The sequence below is a fragment of the Orbicella faveolata genome, unplaced genomic scaffold (assembly GCF_042242905.1).
Source record: "Orbicella faveolata isolate gen_17 unplaced genomic scaffold, um_ofav_v1 contig_3, whole genome shotgun sequence".
In the NCBI taxonomy this organism is placed as follows: domain Eukaryota; kingdom Metazoa; phylum Cnidaria; class Anthozoa; order Scleractinia; family Merulinidae; genus Orbicella; species Orbicella faveolata.
The window spans coordinates 8990852-9015517 of NW_028301558.1; the positions used below are offsets into that span (position 1 = coordinate 8990852).

At 38.8% G+C, this 24666-nt stretch overlaps 2 protein-coding genes across 4 annotated transcripts in view; both read right to left on the minus strand.

Moving 5' to 3' along the window:
- LOC149106276 (beta-1,3-galactosyltransferase 5-like) overlaps nt 1-22454 on the minus strand; it is a 42930-nt gene extending 20476 nt beyond the window's left edge. The window contains exon 1 of the mRNA XM_089297490.1: nt 22384-22454. The gene's annotated coding sequence lies outside the window, so the exon portion shown is untranslated. The remainder of the gene's footprint in view (nt 1-22383) is intronic.
- On the minus strand, nt 1-22459 carry LOC149106279 (beta-1,3-galactosyltransferase 5-like). 3 transcript variants are annotated; one of them, XM_089297491.1, is made up of 2 exons: nt 22384-22459; nt 1-6593 (listed from the first exon to the last, which is right to left on the minus strand). In XM_089297491.1, the coding sequence occupies exon 2, from the start codon at nt 6586-6588 to the stop codon at nt 5419-5421; it is 1170 nt and encodes a 389-aa protein (XP_089153617.1). In that variant the 5' UTR covers nt 6589-6593; nt 22384-22459; the 3' UTR covers nt 1-5418. The 3 variants fall into 3 exon arrangements, with proteins under 3 accessions (XP_089153617.1, XP_089153618.1, XP_089153619.1); XM_089297492.1 differs by having other exon boundaries at nt 1-6637; nt 22384-22455; XM_089297493.1 differs by lacking the exon at nt 22384-22459 and adding an exon at nt 21624-22376.
- Between the last annotated feature and the right edge of the window lie 2207 nt (nt 22460-24666).

Consider the following 24666-nt stretch of genomic DNA (forward strand, 5'->3'; position numbering starts at 1 on the left):
TTGTTTTTCCTTTCATTTAATTAAATTCAGATTAGCTTTGCTCGATCACTACAAAATAATTTATACATTTTATGTGCTCAGTGAATCATACATGTAAACATATCACATGCTTTGAATCAATATGAAATTAATTATGATCCCCTTAGTAATACTTTTGTATCGTCCTCCAGCATTGCAATTTATCTTCTGTAAGATTCTTACTTAACTTGTAACCACTTTATTACAAGACATTAATGAAACCTTGGTTATTCATACACGCATTTGCGTGTATTTTGCAAAAGAGAAAGCCACTATACTAACTTGTATTCGAAACACGCGACTCTCAATGTTCAACAACAAAAACTAAATTTAAAAGCCGACAAGCATTGCTGAATTAGTGGACTAGCTTGAGCACCTATCAAACAAATACTCTTTCTTAACTTCAGCCCGCACTTCTGCTTAACATCAAAACTTAACTGTTTAAGATCTCTGGGCTTTCGTTTTACGGTAAAACACGTACGACGTACGTCGCAACGTAATGTTTACCCACGCACGAAATGTCATTTCAACTACTGTTCCTTCGATAACAATGAAATAGGGATTCAAACAGAAACTCGCGTACTCTCTCTTAATCTGCTAATTGCCCACACTTCTGCTTAAACAGCACAAAAAAAACTTTTTTTACCAAAAGCGTTCGTTAATTTTCAATAATCATATTCGTGTGTAACCTTCGTTACGGCTGTTCCGAAAACGAGGAGTGCGGAGTGCGGAGTGCGGAGTGCGGAGTGCGGAGTCTAAAAAACACAATTAAAAAAAGATTAAAAAAAGAAATTAAAAACAATAAGAAATAAAAGAATTAAAAGAAAAATTAAATGCATAAATAAACTAGAAATAGAAATATAAGAAATAAAAATAATAATTATTAAAAAATTCACACCGCCTGAGGTGGACTGTTCATATTGCATATATTTCATTCAGTCTAAACGGTATATTGAACTCACGATTTTCATAGTTAGCAGTTCACTTTTAAGGCTGGTTTCCATATGATCGCAGACGATCGCGGATCGCGGATCGCAGATCGCAAAAAGTTCTGCGATCGTCTGCGATCGTCTGCGATCCTGCGATCGTGATCGCAGACGATCGCAGAAGATAGAACCATGTTCTATCTTCTGCGATCCTCTGCGATCCTCTGCGATCCTCTGCGATCCTCTGCGATCCTCTGCGATCGTCTGCGATCAATTGCGATCGTGCGATCATATGGAAACCAGAGTTCTGCAATCTGCGATCGAAACGTATCCCATAATATTTTGAATTCTGACCCATGATTCAACGCTTCTTTGCAACAAAGCAACCGCTTATTTGTTGTAAACGTGGCGTTGAACAAGGTAACGTTAGTAACGAGAAATTTATGGAGGAAGTTGCGCGATATCATTGGGTTTACCACCGTAACAGTAAAGATTTCAAAGACAAAAACGAAAAGGTTAACTGCTGGGAAAAAATCGGGGAGAAATTTAATTTATCGGCGGCTGAGGCGGAGGTCAAATTCCGCAAAATAAGAACTGCGTATGGTCGTTATCTGAAGCGATTGAAAACGCTACCTTCTGGATCGGGGCGAGATGCAGTGCCAAGAGAATTTCAAAATAGGTTGACTAAAAGAAGAAATAAATTTGTTTGCAGCAAAATTTCCTCCTCGACGTCCGCCATATTGTTTGCTGCGATTTCCCGCCAGCACAACACGCGTGTAATTTTGACAGTTCCGCTGTCCGAAATGTATGCAACAGTCGGCTCTGCGATCGCTTGCGATCGTCTGCGATTATATGGAAACAACTCTCTTTGCGATCGTCTGCGATCTGCGATTTGCGATCCGCGATCGTCTGCGATCGTCTGCGATCATATGGAAACCAGCCTTTAGGAAAAAAAAAGCAAAGAACAGTCCAGTTTTGACCATGTCTAAAAAATGTGAGAAATTACACCTTCGGTTTCCTTGGAAAGCCGTGTTGCCTCAAAACAAACTCAAGCTTTCCTTTCCAAAAATAAACTGCCCGTGTGAATTAAGCCTTGAACCATTCACTGAACAACTTGTCAACTGCGCGTCCTTAAGTTCTCGCAATTTGGTTGATGAAATTCAAACTAAAACCTTGAAAATTTTTTCAGCGCCCGAAAAAAGTAAGATAAGAAAATGTGGATTGACAAATAAAGAAACAAATAAATAAAAAGGTGAAGTTGCACTCTGGGAAAACAAATTCTAAAAATAAAATATTTTCCCAAAAAAGCCATTTAACTGGCAGCGCTGCTTGTCTCACCAGTTCCACGTGCAACTGCAGCCATGTATTTTTTTCTGTTGGAATTTACATGTAATATCTTCTCCGGTCGAAAATTACTGATTTCAATTTGTAAATGAAGTAAGGTTAGTACACACTACATGAAGGCTTTTAACGCAAAAAAAAGAAAAAAATTCCTAAAAATGAAAATGATTTGGGTCTGAAAATAATTGAAACACGGGGAACTAGGAATAAATTAGCCTTTTCCTGGCGTTCAGTTAGTTGGGGCTCAGCGCGAAAAACAACGAGCGAAAAAAAATGGGAGAAGCGCTTTATCTCGCCGCGTTTCTCCCCTATTTTTTTCGCCCGGCGTTTTTCGCGCTGTGCCCCAACTAAGGGCCTCTTCATATGAGCCCAGTAACCGGGCTGGCTCGGTTACCGGGACGAATTTTGTTGTCTGTTCATATGGGAAATTTCAGCCCGGTCTACCGGGATAAAATCCAAGAAACACAACCAAAATGGTGGAACATAAACTTGTATCGTTCGCGGCTGTCGCAGCTTTGTGGACTCTTGTCTTCCTAATTCGCCTACTCCTAAAGTGGAAATACATACATGGCAAAAATTATGCCATTTTGCCCGCTATGTTGCGAAAGCAAAGCTATTTCGTCTAAAAAGTTGCGTCCCGGTTACCCGGGCTGGAGTGTTTATATAGGAAAATTTTCATCCCGGTTGCCGAGATCTCGGTCGCAAAACCCGAGATCTCCGTAACCGGGTCAGCCTAGCTTCTCATATGAACACATCGAAATTTTTACGAAGGAAAGAGTGGCGAGGCGAGATCTCGGAAACCGAGCCAGTCCGGTTGACCGGGCTCATATGAAGAGGCCCTAAGGCCCTCTTAACACTACCCCGAGTTGCTTTTTACCCGGGTTGAATCACCGCGGCGGGTAACCCTTTTGCGGTCAAAATTTTGTAAGCGTCAACATGAATGAAATATACGCGATATGAACAGTCCACTTCAGGCGGTGTGAATTTCTTAAATAATAGTTATTTTTATTTCTTAAATTTCTATTTCTAGTTTATTTATGTATTTAAGAGCAAATGGGCACAAGGATCAAAAATAGTTCGGTAAGGGTTGAAAAATAGAATTTGCCCTACTGTTGCATATAAGTTGGCCTTACTAAAAGTAAAAACGCTATGTAGTTTTATCCTTCAAATGTCTTGGTATTTCCCGAGAAAAAGGACATTATCGGTTTCACGTCCAGACATCAATCTAACGAGTTCTAACTGGGCTAAAATTGACCATTTTCATTCGATTCGCATTTCGCAACTATTGTGCACAGAAAAGTTGTAATACAACCAACGTAATGCAGAACTATTCCTTGTCCAAAAAAGCCCAGTCTCAAGAATAGTGGATTTATCTAACTATTTAGCGGTAAACAAAACCAAAGTGTTCTCCAACGACTGATGAGTTCGTCAGTCGGTGAAAACAATTGTCATTTTGACCATGTGCCATGTCTCGGAATTGCAAAAGATTCTAGATTCTAACTATACTAGGATAGGTCTTTCAATATATGTAAAGTTTAGTTTGGGCAAATGATTAGGCACTCGTCAAAACATTATTCAAATCATACACAAAAAAATAAAAATCACGCCAGCAGTGGAATGCGTGACCAAAAGTACTACCACTGTTTTTGTCATTAAATCAATTCAATTCGAAATATCACAGGAATATCAGCTCGACTTAAGCATACACAAACCAACATATATATGTTTACCTTAGCTGGGTTGTCATGTCTTGACTGTCAAACAACATTCCTATCCTGCCATTTCAACGGTGTTCCATTAGGTTTGCATAACCTGTACGTACGCGTCTGGTGATTTTGAATTCCTCAAATCACTCAATGTTACCAAGTTCCTATGTAAATGTTCCTACATTTTCCGTTTTGTTGTTTGGTACAATCATTCAACCTGCTATCATGCAGAAATCCCCAGTAATTAGAAGTAACAAATAAGCCGCCATCTTCGATGGCTCCGCGTCTCTTATTTGCATATTGTCCAGCAAAAGTCTTTGCGCACAGGGTAAGGGTAGAGTGGGAATTAATTCCGAAAGAAAAAGCGTTAGAATTTTTCCAATATCTCGATGTTAGTTCCAGTTCAGGGCCTCCTTTCTTAGGTAAAGCAATAAAATGCTACACACGAACCAGGTCTTTGTGGCTTAAAATTCAAACAAAGAAAAGTAACTCTGTTAAAAGCTGTGAAATCCCGACCCTCACCCCCATGTAAAATATGCTGTAACGCACGGGTCTCGGATAACACATCTTCAGTCAAAATGGAAACCCGAAAGTCGCTCGTGGAATGACGCTTTAGCAGTTACTATTGGCTTAATCAAACGACACAAATAACACAGATACCTACATGGGACCTGGCATTAACTGTTTTTCTTCAAAGTCGGATATCATATGAGTACTGACAAGAACGCCGCTGAAAATTATATGCAGGGAAAGAATAGCTTTGCAAGATTCAGGATATTACAAACCGAGGTAGCTGAAGACGCTATTGTTATGTGTGTGTCATTTATACTGCTTGGTAATGCTGACGTTTCGAACTGAAGTAATATGCCGATACGATGATAATACTTTTGGCCACGCACTCGGAAGCTGCCGGCGTGATTTTGTGTCTTTTGTGAGCGATTTTGAATAATTTTTTGACGAGTGCATAATCATTTGCCCATACTAAACTTCACATATATTGAAAGATCTATCCTAGTATAGTTAGAATCTAAAATCTTTTGGAATTCCGAGACATGGCACATGGTCAAAATGACAATTCTTTTCACCGACTGACTAACTCAATATTGGAGAACACTCTGGTTTTGTTACCGGTAAATAATTAGATTAATTTGAGTTTTCTAACCTTGTCGAAGAAATTTGATTTTGTTTGATTTTTGTGGGAATTTGCTCTTAAATTGTAAATAATTTTAACTTTAGCTAAGGTATATTTTATTGTGTAAATAGTGTCCCCAATTAGAGAAACCAATTAGAATGCGCGTAAAGCACTATATATCCACTGGTTTGGTATATACTAATGTACGATTGCTCAGCCAATCAGATTGAAGTATATGCATTAGTAACTACGTACTGTAGTAGAATTCTACCTAAACTCGGTAGAAAAATGTTACTCATGAAGATAACGTCAGGTTGCTGTGATTCATAAACAGTCGAATTAAACATTCTCCAGTAGCTCGATGCTGCACAAGAGTGTTTGGAACAAAATTACACTTATCATAAAGAGTCTCAAAAACTGGCATAACAAATCCTGTATGGTCCACTGTTTTTACACCGAGTTTTTCTGCAAGCATTCCAACATACACATCGTCCAGTCTATACGGCTTAATCACATCAAATAAAGGAACCACACTCTCGACAACATCATATGACATAACAAAGCCAGCACCACTACAGAAATCTGGATAGTGTGTACCATTGTACTCTTCATAACTGACACGCCATTTTCCATCTCGCAGTACAAACGGATTGTGATGAAGTTTACCCATATACAGGCCTTTCTTAGGCGTTGATTTCAATTGTAAGACATCCAGTAAACGTTTAGAGTTGACGAAAATATCGTCGTCTGCTTTGAGAAGGTAAGAAAAATTACAATATCTGGCTGCCCATTCGAAGGCCATCTGTATCTTCAAACTCTGGTTCCAGTAATGTTCATAATAATCCGCACGGATCATGTCGCCATAGACGCTATCTTCTTTTTTGAGTAAATCTGAATGTGTTTGATCCCTTGTCTGGCCAAGGAGAAAGTATGTCTTCCACTGAGGAACATTGTTGTTATCGGCACCCCATGTTTGACGAATCAAATATCTTCTCTCAAAATTTGCTGGTGCAGACGAGACCAGGATAAGGAGAGGGTAGTGCCGTGTACACACAGTCTTGGTTATCAAAGTTGTTTTGTGCTGGAGCGCTGTTTTCCACAATTTAAACTCAGGATGAATTGCAGGCTGCGCGGGGGAGGGTTTGGGCTTTAAACGGCCTGAAGACCATTCTAGAGTAGGCACCACCTTCGATAGAGAGGGAACGCCACTGCCTGAAGAGGGCTTGCCGTCAAAACGCCCGAAAGTCGCGCCCAGGTTAAGAGCTTTAATAAGTCGTGAGCGTGTTTCATGATGATAGAAGGACTTCATGTGAAAGCCACTTAAATACGTTATTAAAGCAACTGCCGTTACTGTAACAAGAGAGAGCTGGATTATCTTGAACTTTATCGAGCCATGTTGTCTTCTTCTGAGTAAACACAACCAATTCCAAGGAAACAACAGAGGGTGTTTTCGCCGATGAAGCATCTTCCCTGTGGGTGAATTAAAATGACTTCACTCCAAGTGCGAGCTACTTCTAGAAACGAACAAAATTAATTGAACTGGTTTCATCATAGTTAATAGAGAGGACTGATTAAAAATTTAAAACACTAAAATTTTCGATTTTTTTTTTTGATATTATTGTATTTGATTCAAGCAGATATAGAAAATAAAATTAAAAGAAATATACCCTCCATTGACGCCTATGGCGCCAAAGGCTCGAGCCGCTAGGGAGGTTTGGGTGAACGTCCGAGAGAACATTACTATATTTATAATTAGGGGCCGGGAAATGTAAATAATGATTGGGCGCGGGGGAGGTGGTGTTTGGCCGGAGCATTTGAAAGTGTGGTGGATAGAAAACACATGACCCAGTTTTTCGATTTGGCACCAAACTGAGTGACCAACTCCTAAACGAAGGTTGAAAATTACATGACCCACCCCCTTAATCAAGTTGTTGAATAATCCAACAAAATTACATTTTGTATATGACCTTGTGGTGTTATTCACATTTTAGCTTTATTCCTTAACAATAGTACAAAAGTATGAAGATATGATTGATCGTCGCAGTTATACACACAACTTAGCAGTCGCGAAACTAAAGCCTGAAAAAACAACAACAACATGCCAGAACGGGATTCGAACCCATGACCTCCGCTATACCGGTGCAGTGCTCTACCAACTGAGCTATCAAGGCAACTGGGAGCTAGTCACATTGTGAGTTCGTAATATACCCGTAGATGGTATATTAAACAATAATACAAAAGTATCTAGAAATAATGCAACCGTATCTAAATATATTGTTTCACGTTACTCTTGCAACTTTAAGTCATTTCCGCAACGTATAAACTCTTGTTCTTAGGTCCTCATAGCTTGACCAAAAAATATGACACAAACAGCAGTGATAAATATTGTATTCCACTGAACGCATTTTAATACAGAACTTGACGTTTCGTATGCTAGTGGTCAACATATATTTTCAAAAGTGGCTGTTACAAATTTTCGAAAACTATTTATAGTATAAATGTTACAGGTCTGAAACCTAGATTGAGAAAAATGATCTGCATGCAGCAGTAAGTTAACCTGTCTAGACGTTATGAGAAGTAACAACTAGTAAAGAATCAACTTATCACTACTGCCCTGACTTCCACCAAACAATTCATTATGTAAGAGATCTTACGGTAAAATTCTGAACCACTCGGTTCTTTTGCAGTATCGTTTTACTGGCGACCAAGAATACAGCATAAAACCTGTTCCACACGGGAACTGGAAAACGGGTGTGTCATACACTCGAACGAAGCCATCCGTCAAGAGACCTTTAAACGAAACCTTGAAGGAGAAGTTCATTCCAAAAAGCTTACTTTTTTGTCTTCTCCTGTAGCAAGTTAACATTCAGCTTTTCCACTCAAAGAAGTTTCAGCCTCTGAAGTGCCCGCTATCCTGAAGAAATTCGTCTCGAAAGAACCTACTTCGGAGGCCGTTCTACTGTCTTGGCAGCCAGGCCGTGTATATGTGACGTCATTCCGTCCGACTTGAAATTGGCGGGAAGGAGAAAAACCTGCAACTGACTTGGAATCCTTCACTAGGTCAGCAAAATGTATGTTTTTCTATTTTTTCTTTCACTCTCTTCAATGTTATCATTTCGGAGTTTGGAGCATGTTTGGCTCAAAATGATATGGCTCAAGAACAGCCATTACCCAGAGTGGCAGTTAAAAGGCTTGTCGGAAGCCATTTGGACAAAATCTCTCGGACGGAATGACGTCAAGAAAACGCGGCCAGGCTGCTGAGTGCTGTTCAAAATGGCGGCAACGATGTTCGAATTTTGGGGTTCTTTGGAGACGAATTTCATAAGGAAAACCTGCACTTTAGAGCCTGAAACTTCGGTGAGTGGCTTAACTTAGTGCAAGGTTTTTATTAGCGTTGACAAAAAAAATAAGTGTCATGAGAAGCCGACATTCCCAGAGGTAGAACTCAAGCCTATAACATGAAGAGGGACCGCTCTAAGTCTTGGTTACCCGCCAGATAAATTATGTACCAACGATTCTGAAAACACCAACCGCCGTTTGAGGCACAAAACAGAAGAAAACGAATTTGGCGAGACAGTTTCTGCCAAGCCTGTTAGAGACTTAATTGAAGCTGAACAGGAAACTGAGCTTGTCCTAGCTGCTTTTAATGGATCTAAGCTCTACCAAATAAAAGAGCCGTTTGAGAAGTTCCAAATTTCGAGCGACGAGTGGCTTGCTATGACCCAAGAGCAAGGAAAAAAAGAAAGTAGAAAGCGTCTATGCTGCTGATATAGAAGACGTACATAGCAGTAATGACAACCCGGGCGGGGCTCTAGCATGTTTTGTCCGATGCGAAAAACGCAGTGATCATCAAAATAAATTTTCACTCACTACAAGTGCAATGAAAGGCGCACTTGTTGCCCATACTGTAGAGCACAAGTGGAGGAAAGCCGAACGTCTTCTGTCGCAGCCCGACATTGTTATGCCAGCTCCCTCAGCTGATAAAAGTTGCAAGGCATTTTCCGTGTTATCTGAATCGGTTGACGCTCCTAATTTTTTATTTTATTTTTTTATTTTTTATTTTTTATTTTTTTATTTTTTATTTTTATTTACCAATGACATACGTTACTTACATTAAAGTTACTTACAGAAGAATAAAATATCTACAATTAACTTACGATCAAAAATAAATATATAATTAGCTTACGATAACAACTCTACAATATACAATGATGAGGAGCACACTTATATATTAACTAACAGTACCAAGATTAGTTACTAATAGATTATTCGCATGAAATATACAAACGCGATTACATTGCTCGCAAAAATTAATACTAACAATACTACAAAGCTTGAAAATTAAGAGATACAACAGAAGGGAGAATATTTTAATTCGCTTTGTGCTTTTAACAATGCAAAAAGAAGAAAGAAAAAGAGAGAAAAAAAAAAAAACAGTTACAGTTGTCATGCTGTTCAAAAAGTTCAAATAATAATAACGCCATCTACGTGATTAACAAAAGAAATGAAATAATACATAAATTAATTCGGGATTAGTACCCACTTTTTTTAAAAATAATCTTTCTTTTTGATCTTACTTTCCGTTTCATATTTGATGGCAATTTTAGTACGAAATCCTTGAATTGTGGGTTGAATTTGGCATCTTCTGCAGTCCCATATAAGTAGTTTACCAATGATTATAAAATAGTTCAGTAAGTTGAGTAAAGGGCATGGTTTGGATAATATTCCAAATAAAACATCTTGGAGGGAAAGATGAACCTGCTGATTTGAGATTTGGTGCCAGTAACCTTGAAACTCACTCCAGAATCGTTTAACAAAGGAGCAATGATAAAGTAGGTGGTATAAAGTTTCCGGTTCTGCCTTGCAAAATGAACATAGATCGTCTGTTTTAAAGCCTATTTTGTGTAATTTTGAATTAGTGTACAGAATAGAGTTGAGCACTTTGAATTGAAATCCTTTCACATAAGACTCAAGAACAACAGAGTGTGGCAGACTGAAGATTTGTCTCAGCTGATCGATAGAAAAGTTAAAATCGTTCTGCAGTTTGTTTATGATATTAGGCAATTGTGCTATTTTGCGAACAAGAAGTGAGTAATAGTCTTTTGATTTCTTTTTTCTGACGTCGAAGATGTTGTCGTCAATAAAGAAGGATGGAGGAGCTAAAGATGGACAGGAAATGATTTTCTTTAAAAAGGACGGTATAGAATGGCGAAGGCCAGCCCATTGCAAATAACTAATATTGGCTATCTTGTCAGACCAGTGGCTGAGTGCGTCATTTATAGTTAAATCAAAATGTAGGTCTTGGATACGAATCACTCCCGCCTCAAAATACTTTTTGTAGAAGACTGGTCTTTTTTCGATACGAATTTCCTTATTATTCCAAATAATATTTTGCCAATCTCGTTGAGAGGCAAAGGAAACACGAAACTCCGACCACCATGAGAGCATTTCACTATAGAACTGAGAGAAGATGTTGTAATCCTTTATATCATAGTTACAATTTAAAAAGAAAAACCCTCCCATGGGATCCAGCAAGTGTTTTAGATATGATTTCCATGTTCCGTTGTTGTCATCAAATATACGTTTTATCCATGCCAGCCTTAAAGACTTGATCATGCAATTTATATCAATCATTTTTAAACCACCTTCCTCGTATTTATTTATAGCCGAAACTCGAGTGACCTTATCCGTCCCATTCCATAAAAATTTGAATAACAGTTGATTCAATTCTTTCACTAATTCTTTAGGTGTAGGCAGTACCGAGCAGACATAAACAAACTTTGGAATAAGAAATGATTTGATGATTGTAACCTTGCCGTACACAGATAATCCTCTAGAGGACCAGATGTTGATAAGTTTTTTAATACTATCCAAACGTTCAATGAAATTCTTTTCTTTTAATAGTTTTGGGTCGTACGTGAAGTACACCCCTAGTGCTTTAATTGGCTCGTTAGGCCATTTAATGCCAAACGGTTGTGCTTTGTTTCCTTTTGATGAACCAATCCACATACCCTTAGTTTTTGTATTATTGATCTTGAGGCCTGAGATATTCTTAAAAAGGTCTAATACTTGAAATAGTACTTTGGCCGAGCTAGTGTTGGCGAGCATTGCTGTTGTGTCATCAGCGTATTGTAATAGTTTTGTCTCTTCCTTGCCAATAGAGATACCCTTTATAGCTGGATTTTGACGAATGGCAATTGCTAACGTTTCTACGGCTACAATGAAAAGATAAGGAGAAAGTGGATCTCCCTGTCTAACGCCTCGTTCAAGTTTAAAAGGTTTTGAAATCATGCCGTTGTTAATTATGCAGCTTTGTATGTTTTTGTAGAACAGTTTTACCCAGCGGAGAAAGTCGGAACCAAAATTAAAAGCTTCAAGGCATTTAAAAAGGAAATCCCATTCAATACTATCGAATGCCTTTTGAAAATCAATGAAAATCATTAAACCAGGGATGTTTTCTTTAACAGTCGAATCCATAATATCATAGATGGAGCGAATGGTTTCGCCGATAAAACGATCTTTAATATACCCTGTTTGATTATAATGAATGATATAAGGTAAGACATTTTTAATTCTCGAGGCTATTACCTTAGACATAATTTTCGCGTCCACGTTAACAAGAGAAATTGGGCGCCAATTTTCAATGAGAGAACGATCTTTACCTCTTTTTTCTATGAGTGTGATAAACGCTTGCTTTTGAGATTGGGACATCTCTCCTTTTTCGAAACAATCATTAACACATCTAATAAAGCAATCGCTGATTAAAGGCCAAAATTTTTTGTAGAACTCGATCGGAATTCCATCGTTCCCTGGAGTTTTGTTGTCTTGAAAAGTATCGAGAAGACGTAAACATTCCTCCGAAGAGATTTTACCTTCACATGATTTTTTTTGCTCTTCAGTTAATGTAGGAATATTTAAATCATTTAAAATGGAATCAATTTTAAGTTCAATGTCCGGAAGAATATTATAAGTCTTGTACAAATCACAGTAGAATTGTTCTACTTCCTTTAGTATACAGAATGGATCCGTTTTGATTGCCCCGTTTATATGCAGTTTTCGTATGTGTTTCTTAACGTGATTTCTTTTTTCTAAGTTTAAGAAGTATTTTGTACTCTTCTCGCCTTGTTCGTGCCATCTGGCGCGTGCACGCACAATAATTCCTTTTGTTTTCTCTTCGTAAAATGATTCTAATTGTTTCTGAGCTGCATCTAACAGGGTTGCATTGTTGTCGCTAGGGTTGGTTTCAGCAGCTTCTTTCGCTACATTAAGTTTATTTTGGAGTTTTGTTTCTGTTTCATTTCTTTGCTGTGATCTTCTTTTGGAGTGACGGATAGCGTGGGCTCTTATGTTATATTTGATCCAATCCCACACACATCGATCATCAGAAAGTTCTTCCCGTCCTTCCGTAATCCACATTGGGATCATTTCAGTAACACTGTTGACATATTCTTCATCATCTAACAAAGAGCAATTCATCTTCCAGTAATTTGGTCCTCTACACTCGTTATATGGTTCTCCGCAAAATTCTAGATAGATCGCGTCGTGATCGGTTCTTATAGCTGGAATTATATCCGTCAGTTGTACAGAATCATTTAAGTTGTTCGAGATTAGCCAATAATCCAGGCGACAAAAAATTCGAGATTTTTTACTCCATGTGAAACTTTTAACGTCTGGGTTTTTAATTCTCCAAATATCTACTAAATCAAGTTGACTTTGCAAGCAAACGATGCGAGATGTGACAGATTTTCGTTGAATAAGAGTACCACCTTTCTTGTCAATAGTAGGATTAAGTGGACAATTAAAATCGCCTCCGATTACGATGTTGTTTTCGGAATCCAGATCCTCGTTTTGCAGCGTTATAACTAATTTGTTTAAGAAAGTTACAATTTCTTTATCTTTATTTGGTGCCTATATGTTTACTAGAACATATAACTTACCATTGATTTCAGTTTTCAAAATAATGTAACGTCCCAAAGGATCTAGAATTTTTTTATGTATGGTGCAGTCAACACCTTTCTTAATTAGAATTGCAACGCCGCGAGAATTAGAGCTGCCATGGCAAGTTATAAGCTCCGCACCCCATTCATTTCTCCACTGATTTTCCGCTTCTTTCGTGGAGTGAGTTTCTTGCAAAAATGAAATGTTTGCGCGTTTCCGGCACCAATTAAAAATAGCCCTCCTTTTTTTAAAATTGCTTATTCCCTTTACATTAAGCGATAATAGTTTTAGCACCTCGGTCATCTTTTGAGATCACAATTGTCGCTAATGTGACTGCAGAAGAAAGATTGAAACAAAGGAAAAAGTGATGATGAAGTATTTGAAATGACAACTGTAAATGCAAATCCAAAGTCGAAAATAAACAAGTATAACTTAGTTAACAAAAATAAATATGGTACAAAGCAAGTTACTTCGCGAATGCAAGGTGATCTAAAGACTAAATAGAACGGTTTCCACTGAACAGAAATGAGTACAATTAATAATACATAGTACAATACGAAAAATATAAGTTGAACTACATAAAGTAAAAACACAAATACATCAATTGTCCATCCGACGTGCATTTGAGAGCTACAGCTCTCCATCTGCTTGGGTATTACTGCTCATAATTACACCATAATATGGAAGATTTTCTGTTTCCTTTCCTCTGTAAACTTGACCATTTATTATCTGTTTGTCGACCTTAAAGAAGGCTTGTTGTTTGTCTCGCTTAGCTTTCTTCAGAACTGGGTATAGTTTTGCATGGATATCGTCTATTTCTTTAGGATAATCATGTGCAAGTCCAATTCCGGTGTCTTTTAAGTTTTTGACTGAAGACCAAACAAATTGTTTGTCCTGGTAGAAACTGAATTTTGCAATAACAGGTCGTGGCTTATCAGGATTGTTTTGGTTGCGTCGAGTTGGCAAACGATGGACCCGCTCGAACCGAATATCATCAACATCCTCTTTTCGGATATTCATTTTTTCTTCAAACATAGATTTAACTAACTCCTCAGTATCACTGGGCGTCTCACCTCTTATCTCCGGCAAGTTGAATATCTTTATATTCTCTCTGCGGGTGTAAGCCTCCAGCTTAATGTTCCTGCATCTAAGCTGTTGGATGTCCGCTTTCAGCTTTCTGAGTTCATTATCGTTGTCGGCTGCCAGGGAACACGTGTTGACCATGCTAACCTTGAGTTCGGTTAACTCTTCTTGATTGGAAGCCACCGTAATTCTTAAATTCTTATTTTCCTCTTCCACCTGTGTTAAGCGTGTTTTTAGGGCATCTAATTCAGGCAGCACGGCTAAAAGTTGGTCAATTTTGGCCTCCATTCTCTGCATGTTTGCCGAAGCTTCACAGCAATGGCCGCACTCCGCGAGGGTTTCTTCGTCAGTTTGAGAGCCATTTTCGCGTTGTCTTTTGCGCAATGGCCTTCTTTCGCTTGAAACATCATTTCCTTGGTCTTCGTTCATAATAACTGCAGACGGAGAACTGAAAACCTTTCAAAATCACATATTTTTTTTCGAAATTACACAGAGCTCAAAAATGTACGTCCTTCGCCGTGCACTGCTTAAGGGTGAATGGACGCTCCTAATCTCGTCAAGGCTTTCAACAGCGCAAAAATCACTTGCACTTGTAAAAATTACAAGCCTAAAAATGTTTGTTCACATATAATTGCTGTCGCAGAAAAACACGGCGTCTTAAATGAATTCGTGGTATGGTAAGTCACAACCAACTTAACTTCTGAGGCTTCTCGACATAAACGTGAAAGGTTCCGGACGAAAGCAAGGAACAGCTAAACGTCAACGGAAATCAAAGGATGATGTGCTACAGTACAGCACGTCGTTGATGCAGAGAACTGTTCTGCTCATTGAACCTTTTGCTCAGCGGCGTTCCCGTTGCCGTTGCCGTTGCCGTCGTCTCGATACGGCTAGAGTGTCGAGTGAAACACTTGACTGGGAGGTAGTCTAGTAACCCTTTGTTTTTGATGATGGTTGGAAGAGTTGGCGCCCAAACATGCTGTCCATTGGGTTCCGAATTTCGCTTTTTAAAACAGACTCGCACTTTACAAGTATGGCTTGGAGACTGGAAGGCGGACTCGTTCTCTTGGCAAATAGAATGTGGCAAGAACTTGGAAAAGGTTCGGGAAAGCAATATTTTACGTACAGTTTCGGGCAAGCGACAATGATTTGTTGTTTTATAATATTTTCAAAAATGCAGTAGCTTCAAGGCCACGCAGATGAAGCCAAGCATTACTTATAACTATGAAAATCTGAAAAATGCTCTAGACGAGCACAGCAGTCCGATTTCTTGAAAATTTAATATTTTGTTAAATGCTCCGCATATTATTAATTCCAGAGGGTTTAGGTTTCTTGATGAAGTTGAAGAAGTTGATGAACATGGTCCAAAGTTTCTATGTAAAAATTTAAATAAAATAGAACAGAACATCCTTCAAAATAGGAATAATGCGGTCACACTTTGGGTTCGCTCGCCAAGTTCGCCAGGTGCTTATCGTATTTACGTCCACCTTTCCATTAACTCTTAGTGCTCGAGGTCTGTCGATAATTAACCGCGCCTCCTGGTTTACTTACTTTAAAGCAATCTTCGGCAATGGTTTTTAGGCTGTAAGCTATTTTTATATCGTGCATCCACATGAACTTTGCCATAAGCAGTTATTTTTGTTACGTCACGTGGTCCTCTACATTTTAACGTTTTGTTGGCTTTCTCTTTTTTCTTTTTACTTATTAATCATAAAGATTACAATTTCTTCGATTGTGATTGGATTAAAAACTCCTATTTTCCACTAATTCACTCGCCAAGTTGTTATCGGACAGTTTGTTATCACTCGTATGATTACAGACCGAATTGGACTCCCCTCAGTCCTATTACCATTACTTATCGAGAGAGAATTTTGCATTCTTATTTTTGCGTTTTATTTATCGAGAAAAAATTTTGCAGTTTTCTTTTTTCTCGTTTTATTTTGCATTGTTCCTTTTTCGTTTAATTAATTAATTAATTAATTGCGTTCGACGACGTGGAACGCAAACCTAATTTGTGGCTTTCAAGAGTTGGTTTCCCTGTGCACGGTTCTAGGCCGAAAACACCACATTCCTGTAAGGACACCAAAATGGCCACCGCGCTTGATTTTTGCAGGGGCATGTCACGGCCAGTAGCATTTATCGAAATCTGAGGGAATTGTCCCTGTTTATTAACACGACTTAGCTTTGGGATGATAACCGTGGGAACAGTTACATTTTCATTGCATTTGTTGATTAGTATCACCCAACTAGTGGACTAATGCAAACCTGCATTTTAATTGGCTACGCTGCTAGGGGACTATTAGTAATAGTCCTCGAGTAGTGAAATTGACGCAATCGAGCGTGACAAAGCCTAATAAATTCTTGCTTCTGTGAGGATCCTAAGTTTTGTTTTTAGACAATCCAATCAACATATATGGCAAAAGAGATAAAATAGCCCATGAGGCGAAGCCGAATGGGCTATTGACCCGTAGCCCTTGCAGGCTACGGGTCTAATTGTTAAATAATAGACGTAATTTAAATATTCTATGAAACTTGAGAGTCTACAGAAACTGGCGGGGTCACACAACGTATCAACAAATCGTGACCTTTTCACTAGCATGGACCTTGACACTATGCATACATGTATCTGACTGTAAAACCTCGGTTGCTGCTAAAAAAAATTGATTTTACCAATAGACAAAGGTTAAAAGTCAGCTAATGAAATCATTTATTGACGGTATATTAAAGTGAGAGCGTCGAACACACTCTTATAATCTCTGATTACTACTAGTTATTATTTTTTAATCACAATTTACTATTTTTGGGCCATTCCGGATTATCAGAGTATTCGGGGTATTTCGAGCATTCCGGTTCCGAATTCCGGCATTCCAAGTCTTCCAACCTACCCTTTTTGATTGCAGCCCCTCTGCACATTTTGACAATCTATTGACAGGTTTTGTCTGCGTTGCGAAATCAAAAGAAATACTAGAAGATCTGTTAGATCTTATAACCGCGCTTTTAAAATTTAACTGTTTTCTTAGTACTACAGTCGCAACCCAGTGCATATTCCAAAGCAATCTTTGATGATTCATTGATTACTGTAGACATCACAGCACTTGATCAACATAAACTCTATTATCGCACCATCAGTCGTAGCCGTTGTGACATCTCGATGACGTAATAGTCTTAATCTGGAAGTTTCTTCGGGATATGTATGTTCTTTGCTTGGCTTCCAAACATTTAATTTTCTTTCCGATCTATGAACTCGCTGCGATGAAACAGTCAAAGGATTTACTTCATTTGCCTAAAACCGCAAGAAATACTCGCAAAATTACAAATAAATTAATGACCGTCGCTTCTGCCGAAATAAACTTGCAAACTAAACACGATCTTATTTGTCACGTAGCGAAAGTGAAAGCTGCAACGTCAGCGCATTCCATGGCTGACGTAATACCTTTTTTCAGCGTATTTATTATTCCCTTTAAATCCAACGCTCTGATAAAGCGAAAAGAAAATATATTTTACCCACAAAAAAGACAACAATATCCGTAAAATTGTTCGTGTGTTTATGTTTTAACAGCTTCTGGCGGAAAAACATCACACGTTGCGTGACTCAAAGTTTGGCTGAGTGGAGGTCTGCGTCTGGTCACCGACAAAAAAAATAAAAACAAGAAGATCTGTTAGATCTTATAACCGCGCTTTTAAAATTTAACTGTTTGCTTAGCACTACCGTCGGAACGCAGTGCACATTCCAAAGCAGTTATTGATGATTCTTTTCTTACTGTAGAAATCACATCACTTGATCAACACAAACTGTATTATTGCACCATCAGTGGTAGCCATTGACAAATCTCCGATGACGTAATGGTCTTAATCTTTGTAGAACTTTCTTCGGGATATGTATGGGCATGAGCGATATGAATGACACGATAATAACACTATTAACAACAGCTTTCTTTCTTAAAAGTCATGATTAAATTTAATTGGTGTTTTCCACGAGTAGAGGGCTAGCAAAGTAGTCACACAAGTCATATAATTTAATAATAAAACTCTATCCCGACCGATGTATCGATTTTGGTCACTCCAGTGACCACAGATTGAAAACGTGACAGAAAATTGACGTTACTTTCGATTCTCACCAAATTTAGACAGTGGGATGATCTCATCCTTAGCCAATTACAGGCCATTTTTCAGCTCTTTTCGTCATACCCCCGCACGGGAGAATTTTGTCAAGTTAGCTAATTTAGTATGCAAGCCACCGTAATGGCGGTCACCGTCGACGAAGTGTTTATTTGCTCAAAATTGGGGCAAAATCTTTCGGAGATGGAAGTCAGGACATTTGTAAGGATACAGAAAGTAATTTGGGACCGGTTGCTGGCTTCTAAGGCTGAATTTATCCAGAAGTAAGCTGTATTTTCGTTTTCGTGCCGAAAGCCATGCGATGAAATATTATCGGCTTGTTCTGGTGTCTTGTTCTATTTTTCTCTTGGTGTTTTTTGTAGCCCGCCGAGGCCAGTCTTTCGTCTAAATCAGTTGAAAAAAGTTCGAAAAAGATGTTCCCAGTCAAGTTTAAGCTCGCAGGCGATAATTCTGGAGTTTTTTGGCCGAAACGTCGCCTTTGTTATGTTCGTGTTTTTCGGTTGCTATGGGCGACCGTTGCTTCCTTTGTTAGGTCAAGTCTGGCTCATTGAGTGAGGTCACAAAAAATTCTAATTAATTCTGGTTTTGTTCGATTTCGCTGAAATTTTAACACGATAAAGCTGGATTGTTAAGGAATAGATTTACCGTCTGCCGATGTGTGGTAGTTATTAACGCTGAAGTGTTATATCGCCTCGAAGTCAGGGTTTTGAAGAGATTTTTTTGCAACGTGTAGGTTCGGCGTGATTTTGTAATCGGAGGTTTCGGTTGACCCCGAAGGAAAAAATATCCGGAAAAGGTCATTTCATCGACGATTCAAAGGAATATAAATATGTATATGTTCCGAGCTAAATTTCTGCTGAAAAAATATAATTTTTGACGAGCGCTGGGTTTCCAATTTTTTCCCGCGAAAGATGAGATTTATTAATGTTTCAACAGCTTTTGGCGAGTAAACATCACAGGTTGCGTGACTCAAAATTTGGCCGAGTGCAAGCTTGGGTCTGCTCGCACAGAAGTCGAAAAAAAAAAAACCACGGGTAAACCATGAACCGCGCTCGGCCCATGGCCGCGCGGTTAAAAAAAATAATAAACCACGGGTAAACCTAGAACCGCGCTCGGCCCATGGCCGCGCGGTTAATAAGCCGAAAAGCATGTCGAGGAAGGGAAATGAAAGACAACAAAGGTGTTACAGTTGTCCACTAAAGATTTGATGCGGGGAATTTTAGAAGACATCTTTATATAATTCGACCCAAAACCTTTTCAAGTTTTTCAAACGCGAATGATTTCAAAATAAGACCGGCCGGTGTTAGTGTACCGAGTACTCGAAGATTGGTCTGATAGCGGTAGACAAATGCAATCTCCGGTTGCGACCTCTCGTAAGCGACCACCTCTGCTCAGCAGTTCCACAAGTTTCCAAGTCAAATCACTATATTTGGAACCTCTTGTAAGCGAACACCTCTCGTAAGCGACCGCGACCACTTTTAGGGCTAAAAGTTTGAAATTTTCTCATGTTTTTAACCTCCCGTGGCACTCGACAGATAATAGAGCGGAAATTGATATTAAATTATTAACAAAATGGTGTTAACTTGTGAGAATAGTTACAGGCTTGTTGCATGCAAATTGTAAAGAAAATCTAATGACTAGATTTTCTACAAATAAACGAAACCGATCTTAAAGGCCTGTTTATTTTTATTCATGTTGCCATGGCAAGGGTACATACGTCAGCTCAACCGTCAAAAATCCAAAGTTTGTGCTGTTAACTTCCTTGCTGCCATTTTTGGCGACTGTGAGATCAAGGGTTTTAGAGAAAAAGGTGAATGAAACAGGTATCAAAAACTGTGTTCAGCCACCTTAAGCGAAATCGGCCAACCTTCATTTTTAAGTCTGCCCGGTCTCTCAGGCAGAAGCTCTTAAGAGTGCCTGCCTGTAAAAATCAGACAAATTCTTAATTTCACGGCAAGGGTCGAAAATTCGATTTCGCTCATATTTTCATGGTAGATAGACTAGGGTATGACAAAAACTACTGGATAGTTTTTTTGGCAAAATATCCTTTTATTTCAAAGAAATATGCAAATTACCATATTCCGTTAAAATCGTCATTTAACGTACCATTTTATTACACAAGTTTGAGAGCCTCGCATGCAAAACCACATCATTCTTCCGTCTTTAAAACACTCAAATATTTTTGTGCAATGTTTAAATGTGTACTGGGTTGATTTTAGGGAATGTTGCGTTGTCTTTTTGGGTGCAAAATAATTAAATTTCGAAGACATGTATTTCATTCACTTAAAAGTACTTTGTGAATATAATTAATTTTCACCATGTGCGAAACCTTCAAATGGATCAAGCTTCTGGTGGTTGAATCGCAGAAGGATGGTCTACAGATTCCTGTAAAAATTTCTTTGGCAAATGATTGTGAGCGACGCGAGAGCTTTTCAAAGTACGTCAAAAATGCAAATATTTGACCATCCGTCATCGAATTTCAATTTACGGCTTAGACGCGTTACCAACCTTATGCTGTGTTTAGACTTGAACGGTTTACCGAGGTACCAGAGTTTACTTACCTAAGTAAACATTTTCCGTGTGTAAACGCCAACTGATACTTAGGTAAATGCCGCAAAAGACAAAAGAAATTTAACCGAGGTAAAAGTTGTAATTACCCTGTTATCAGGCATGGTTACAGTTGGTAACCAAGGTCAAGATGACAGATATATCCGCTTGTGGCGGTGTAATATTTCACTTCCCGTGGTGAGCAGATTGCGCGATTATCGACAAAGCGTTTCTATTCCAGTTTTCACCAGGCGATCATGGCAGATAACGTGGAAAGATTGGATCGATCTTCTTACAGCGAACAATCCGTCACGTAAAAGAGAGCACTGTATTTTTCATTCTCAGTATTATTAACAACTTTCTCTAGACAAACTTCGATCCTATGTTGTGCAATTATTGTAGATATATTTTGCCACCAGGGAGGATGCTGCATATACAACGTATCCGTGCATACTCTGGGTATGATCAAGCAGCTGAATTTTCGCCGTAATATTATGGAATGAGGTCCTCGCCTATGGATATGATGCCACCTCAATTTGCTCCTGTTCCACTGCGGTGGGATCCTTGTCTAAGTTCGATTTCATGACGTTGATAATACAGCGCGCGCGAATGTTGAAAGATCAACTTGAGTTATTTGAGCCGGTATAAACACTGGACGAATGTACCAAGGTTAAGTAACTTGACCTTAGTAACTGTTTACCTTGGTAAAAGGTAAATGTAAACACAGCATTAGTGTATATTTTAGCATGTGCCACACGACTTGACCTATAATAAGTTGAAATAGACACAGAGCTGATAATTTCGAAATGTTCTAACCTTATTTGCTGTAAAAGGCAGGTCCAAAGGCGATTTGACGTGTTTCTCTCACCATTCGTCGTACATAAAGCAGAAGTTTGCTTTTGTTTACACAAGGTGTACATCCGACGTACATCGCCAGCTGTCAACTTGAAATTTTCTCATGTTTTTAACCTCCCGTGGCACTCGACAGATAATAGAGCGGAAATTGATATTAAATTATTAGCAAAATGGTGTTAACTTGTGAGAATAGTTACAGGCTTGTTGCACGCAAATTATAAAGAAAATCTAATGACTAGATTTTCTACAAATAAACGAAACCGATCTTAAAGGCCTGTTTATTTTTATTCATGTTGCCATGGCAAGGGTACATACGTCAGCTCAACCATCAAAAATCCAAAGTTTGTGCTGTTAACTTCCTCGCTGCCATTTTTGGCGACTGTGAGATCAAGGGTTTTAGAGAAAAAGGTGAATGAAACAGGTATCAAAAACTGTGTTCATCCAGCTTAAGCGAAATCGGCCAACCTTCATTTCTAAGTCTGCCCCGGTCTCTCAGGCAGAAGCTCTTAAATGCAAAATTCCTTGAACTATAATACCCCTTCTGAAATCTTAAGTCCACAAATCAGGCGCGTTTCCGTGGAAAAAAGAACGAAACGCATTTTAGCGATCGTTACAATTCCTCCTCGTGGCATCGCCGCTCTTGGCGCTTGCTCGCGCGCTCTGCCCCAACTAAACCGCCAGCTACAGAGACTACTACTCAAATATAGACAAGCACACGCACCTTTCACGACCAAGCGATCGTTTTGTCCGTTCGTAAACCGAGTAGATGGGGTCCTAGAATTGACACCTTTTCTTTGTAGACACTTTGTAGACACTTGGTTGCAGATTGGCTTTCTGTGTGTCAAAATATAGTATAAGGTAGTCTTAAAGCTTGAATTGAGCGAATATCAAAGGAACAGGCTTCAGGGCCGAATTATTCTCTACCACTCGCTTAGCGCTAGTCTAGGGAATGGAGGACAGTAATATTACCGTAAATGTTAGCGTTGTAAATTCGCGTGGTTACAAATAAAGCGACTTACCTTATAAGAAGTTTCTCTTTTCCAATATTTTCCCTCGAAATTAGCCTAAGCTTCGGTAACTAGACCACGAGTAATAGCTTTTTCGCTTCGGTCTGGCTCGTAAATAAACTGAAAACAAAAAATGGCCGCGTGAAATCCTGGGGATGAGACGCGCGCCCTACTTCCGATAACTCGCCCCAAGGATTTTCTCGCGGCCCATGAGAAGACACAAGTGATGTCTACTGTAAATCTCCTCCCGCGGAGATTTTTGTTTTGCGGTTGTGGCAGGCGTTATAATCTTGTTAAAGCGGTTTCAGCGGGCATGTGCTAAAACCCAGACGGTGGACGATGGACGATGGACGATATCTCTGACATTCATTTATTTCTCTCGGACAAAGTATAAAATTGTCACACAATCTTTTGTTTTTGTCACGCGATGATAAAATATTGAACAGCGAAAATTCGTGCCCTTCCCCCTCCCCCGAGAAAAAATCTAACTTATTTGAACTGGACAAAGTTATGATCGCGAATTGTTCGTCACGCAATTTCACGCATTCCTTCTTTTATCACGCGATTTCACCATGGAATTTTGAAATAGTGCACAGCGAAAATTCGTGCCCGCTCCGCTCCCAACAAGAAAAAAAAAAAAAACACACTTATTTTGACTGGACAAATTTTGACCGCGGATTCTATGTCACGCAATGTCAGTTATTCATTTTATATATTCTAAAAACAAAGTATAAATTTGTCACACAATCTTTTTCTTCTTTCCCGCAATCGATTGCTTTTTCACATGAATTATTCCAGACTGCACACAGAAATGACGCAGGAGAATCGTAGCCCATACGGCAAGCACGTGATATGTTTTTGCATGAGTTGTCGTGGCTGGGGGGGGGGGGGGGGGATAAGCAGCCTCACCTTAGTTTTTAAGCTGTTTTGGTGAAACTTTCCACAAGCGGTCTGCCAGGATTATCGGTGATTACCATTTTCCCCTTCCTTTCCTTACGTGTTTCAATTTCATTTTCGCCAGCTCTGAAAGTTTTCATTGCAAAATACCAGCGCTTACACTTGCCAAAAGGCCAGGAGATTTTTTTTCGAAGCATGAACTTTTAAACCAAGCGAATTAACCCGAAAATGGGAATCGAATGACTTTGCAGTAAGTCTATTCAATCAACGGTCTACTTTACATCAGGTTAGATCTGTTGAAGAATTTACACGTGACGTAATATGGTGTAAAGTTGCAACAGCTTCATTTTGCTTTCTGAGTGACTTGGTTCGGACACGTTTTTTCAGTCGAGAGCTCACTTTGTCTACGCGATAATGGATATGGATTATTCATACTCAGAAATTGTTCAAGGTGTGTAGCATCACCAATTTTTTGCACATTGGTTTTCATTAGTATCATTCATTGTTTTTTTATTATTATTATTATTATTATTATTATTATTATTATTATTATTATTCATTAGTTTTTATATTGTCTTTTTAGGAAAGCGGAGCTCCTCCTCCGGTGCTACTTCAGAAGAAGAAAAGTAAGCCACGTGCGTTGATTCTGAAACATTTTTTGTTATTGGAGTGTATAGGTGAGATTATTTTTTTTTTCGTTAAGTGACAGAGATCGTAAACAGCCAGAAGTTGTTAGTTCGCGAAAGAGAAAGCTTAAAAATGCCCCACGACGAGATCAAGGTTAGTTCTTTCAATAGAAAACGTGTATAGTTTCTTTGATTATTGTTTAGGTGTTGGCATCTATGCATATATTATTTATCAGCAAGGAAACAGTGCTACGCCTCATTTGTTTGCGTCGAGGGGCCATATGTTTGAAAAAGGAAAAAACTGTTTGGTGTCAGCATAGTTAACTATGGTGTCAGTACGTCAAAGATCACCAGCCCTGTCTCTACATGATATTATAGTACAAAACGTAAACTCGCTTGCATTCAGTTTGCTGGGAGCAACAAAGTAATTTTTTTCATTCTCCGTCGTAGGTAAACTATGGACCAAATGTGCCA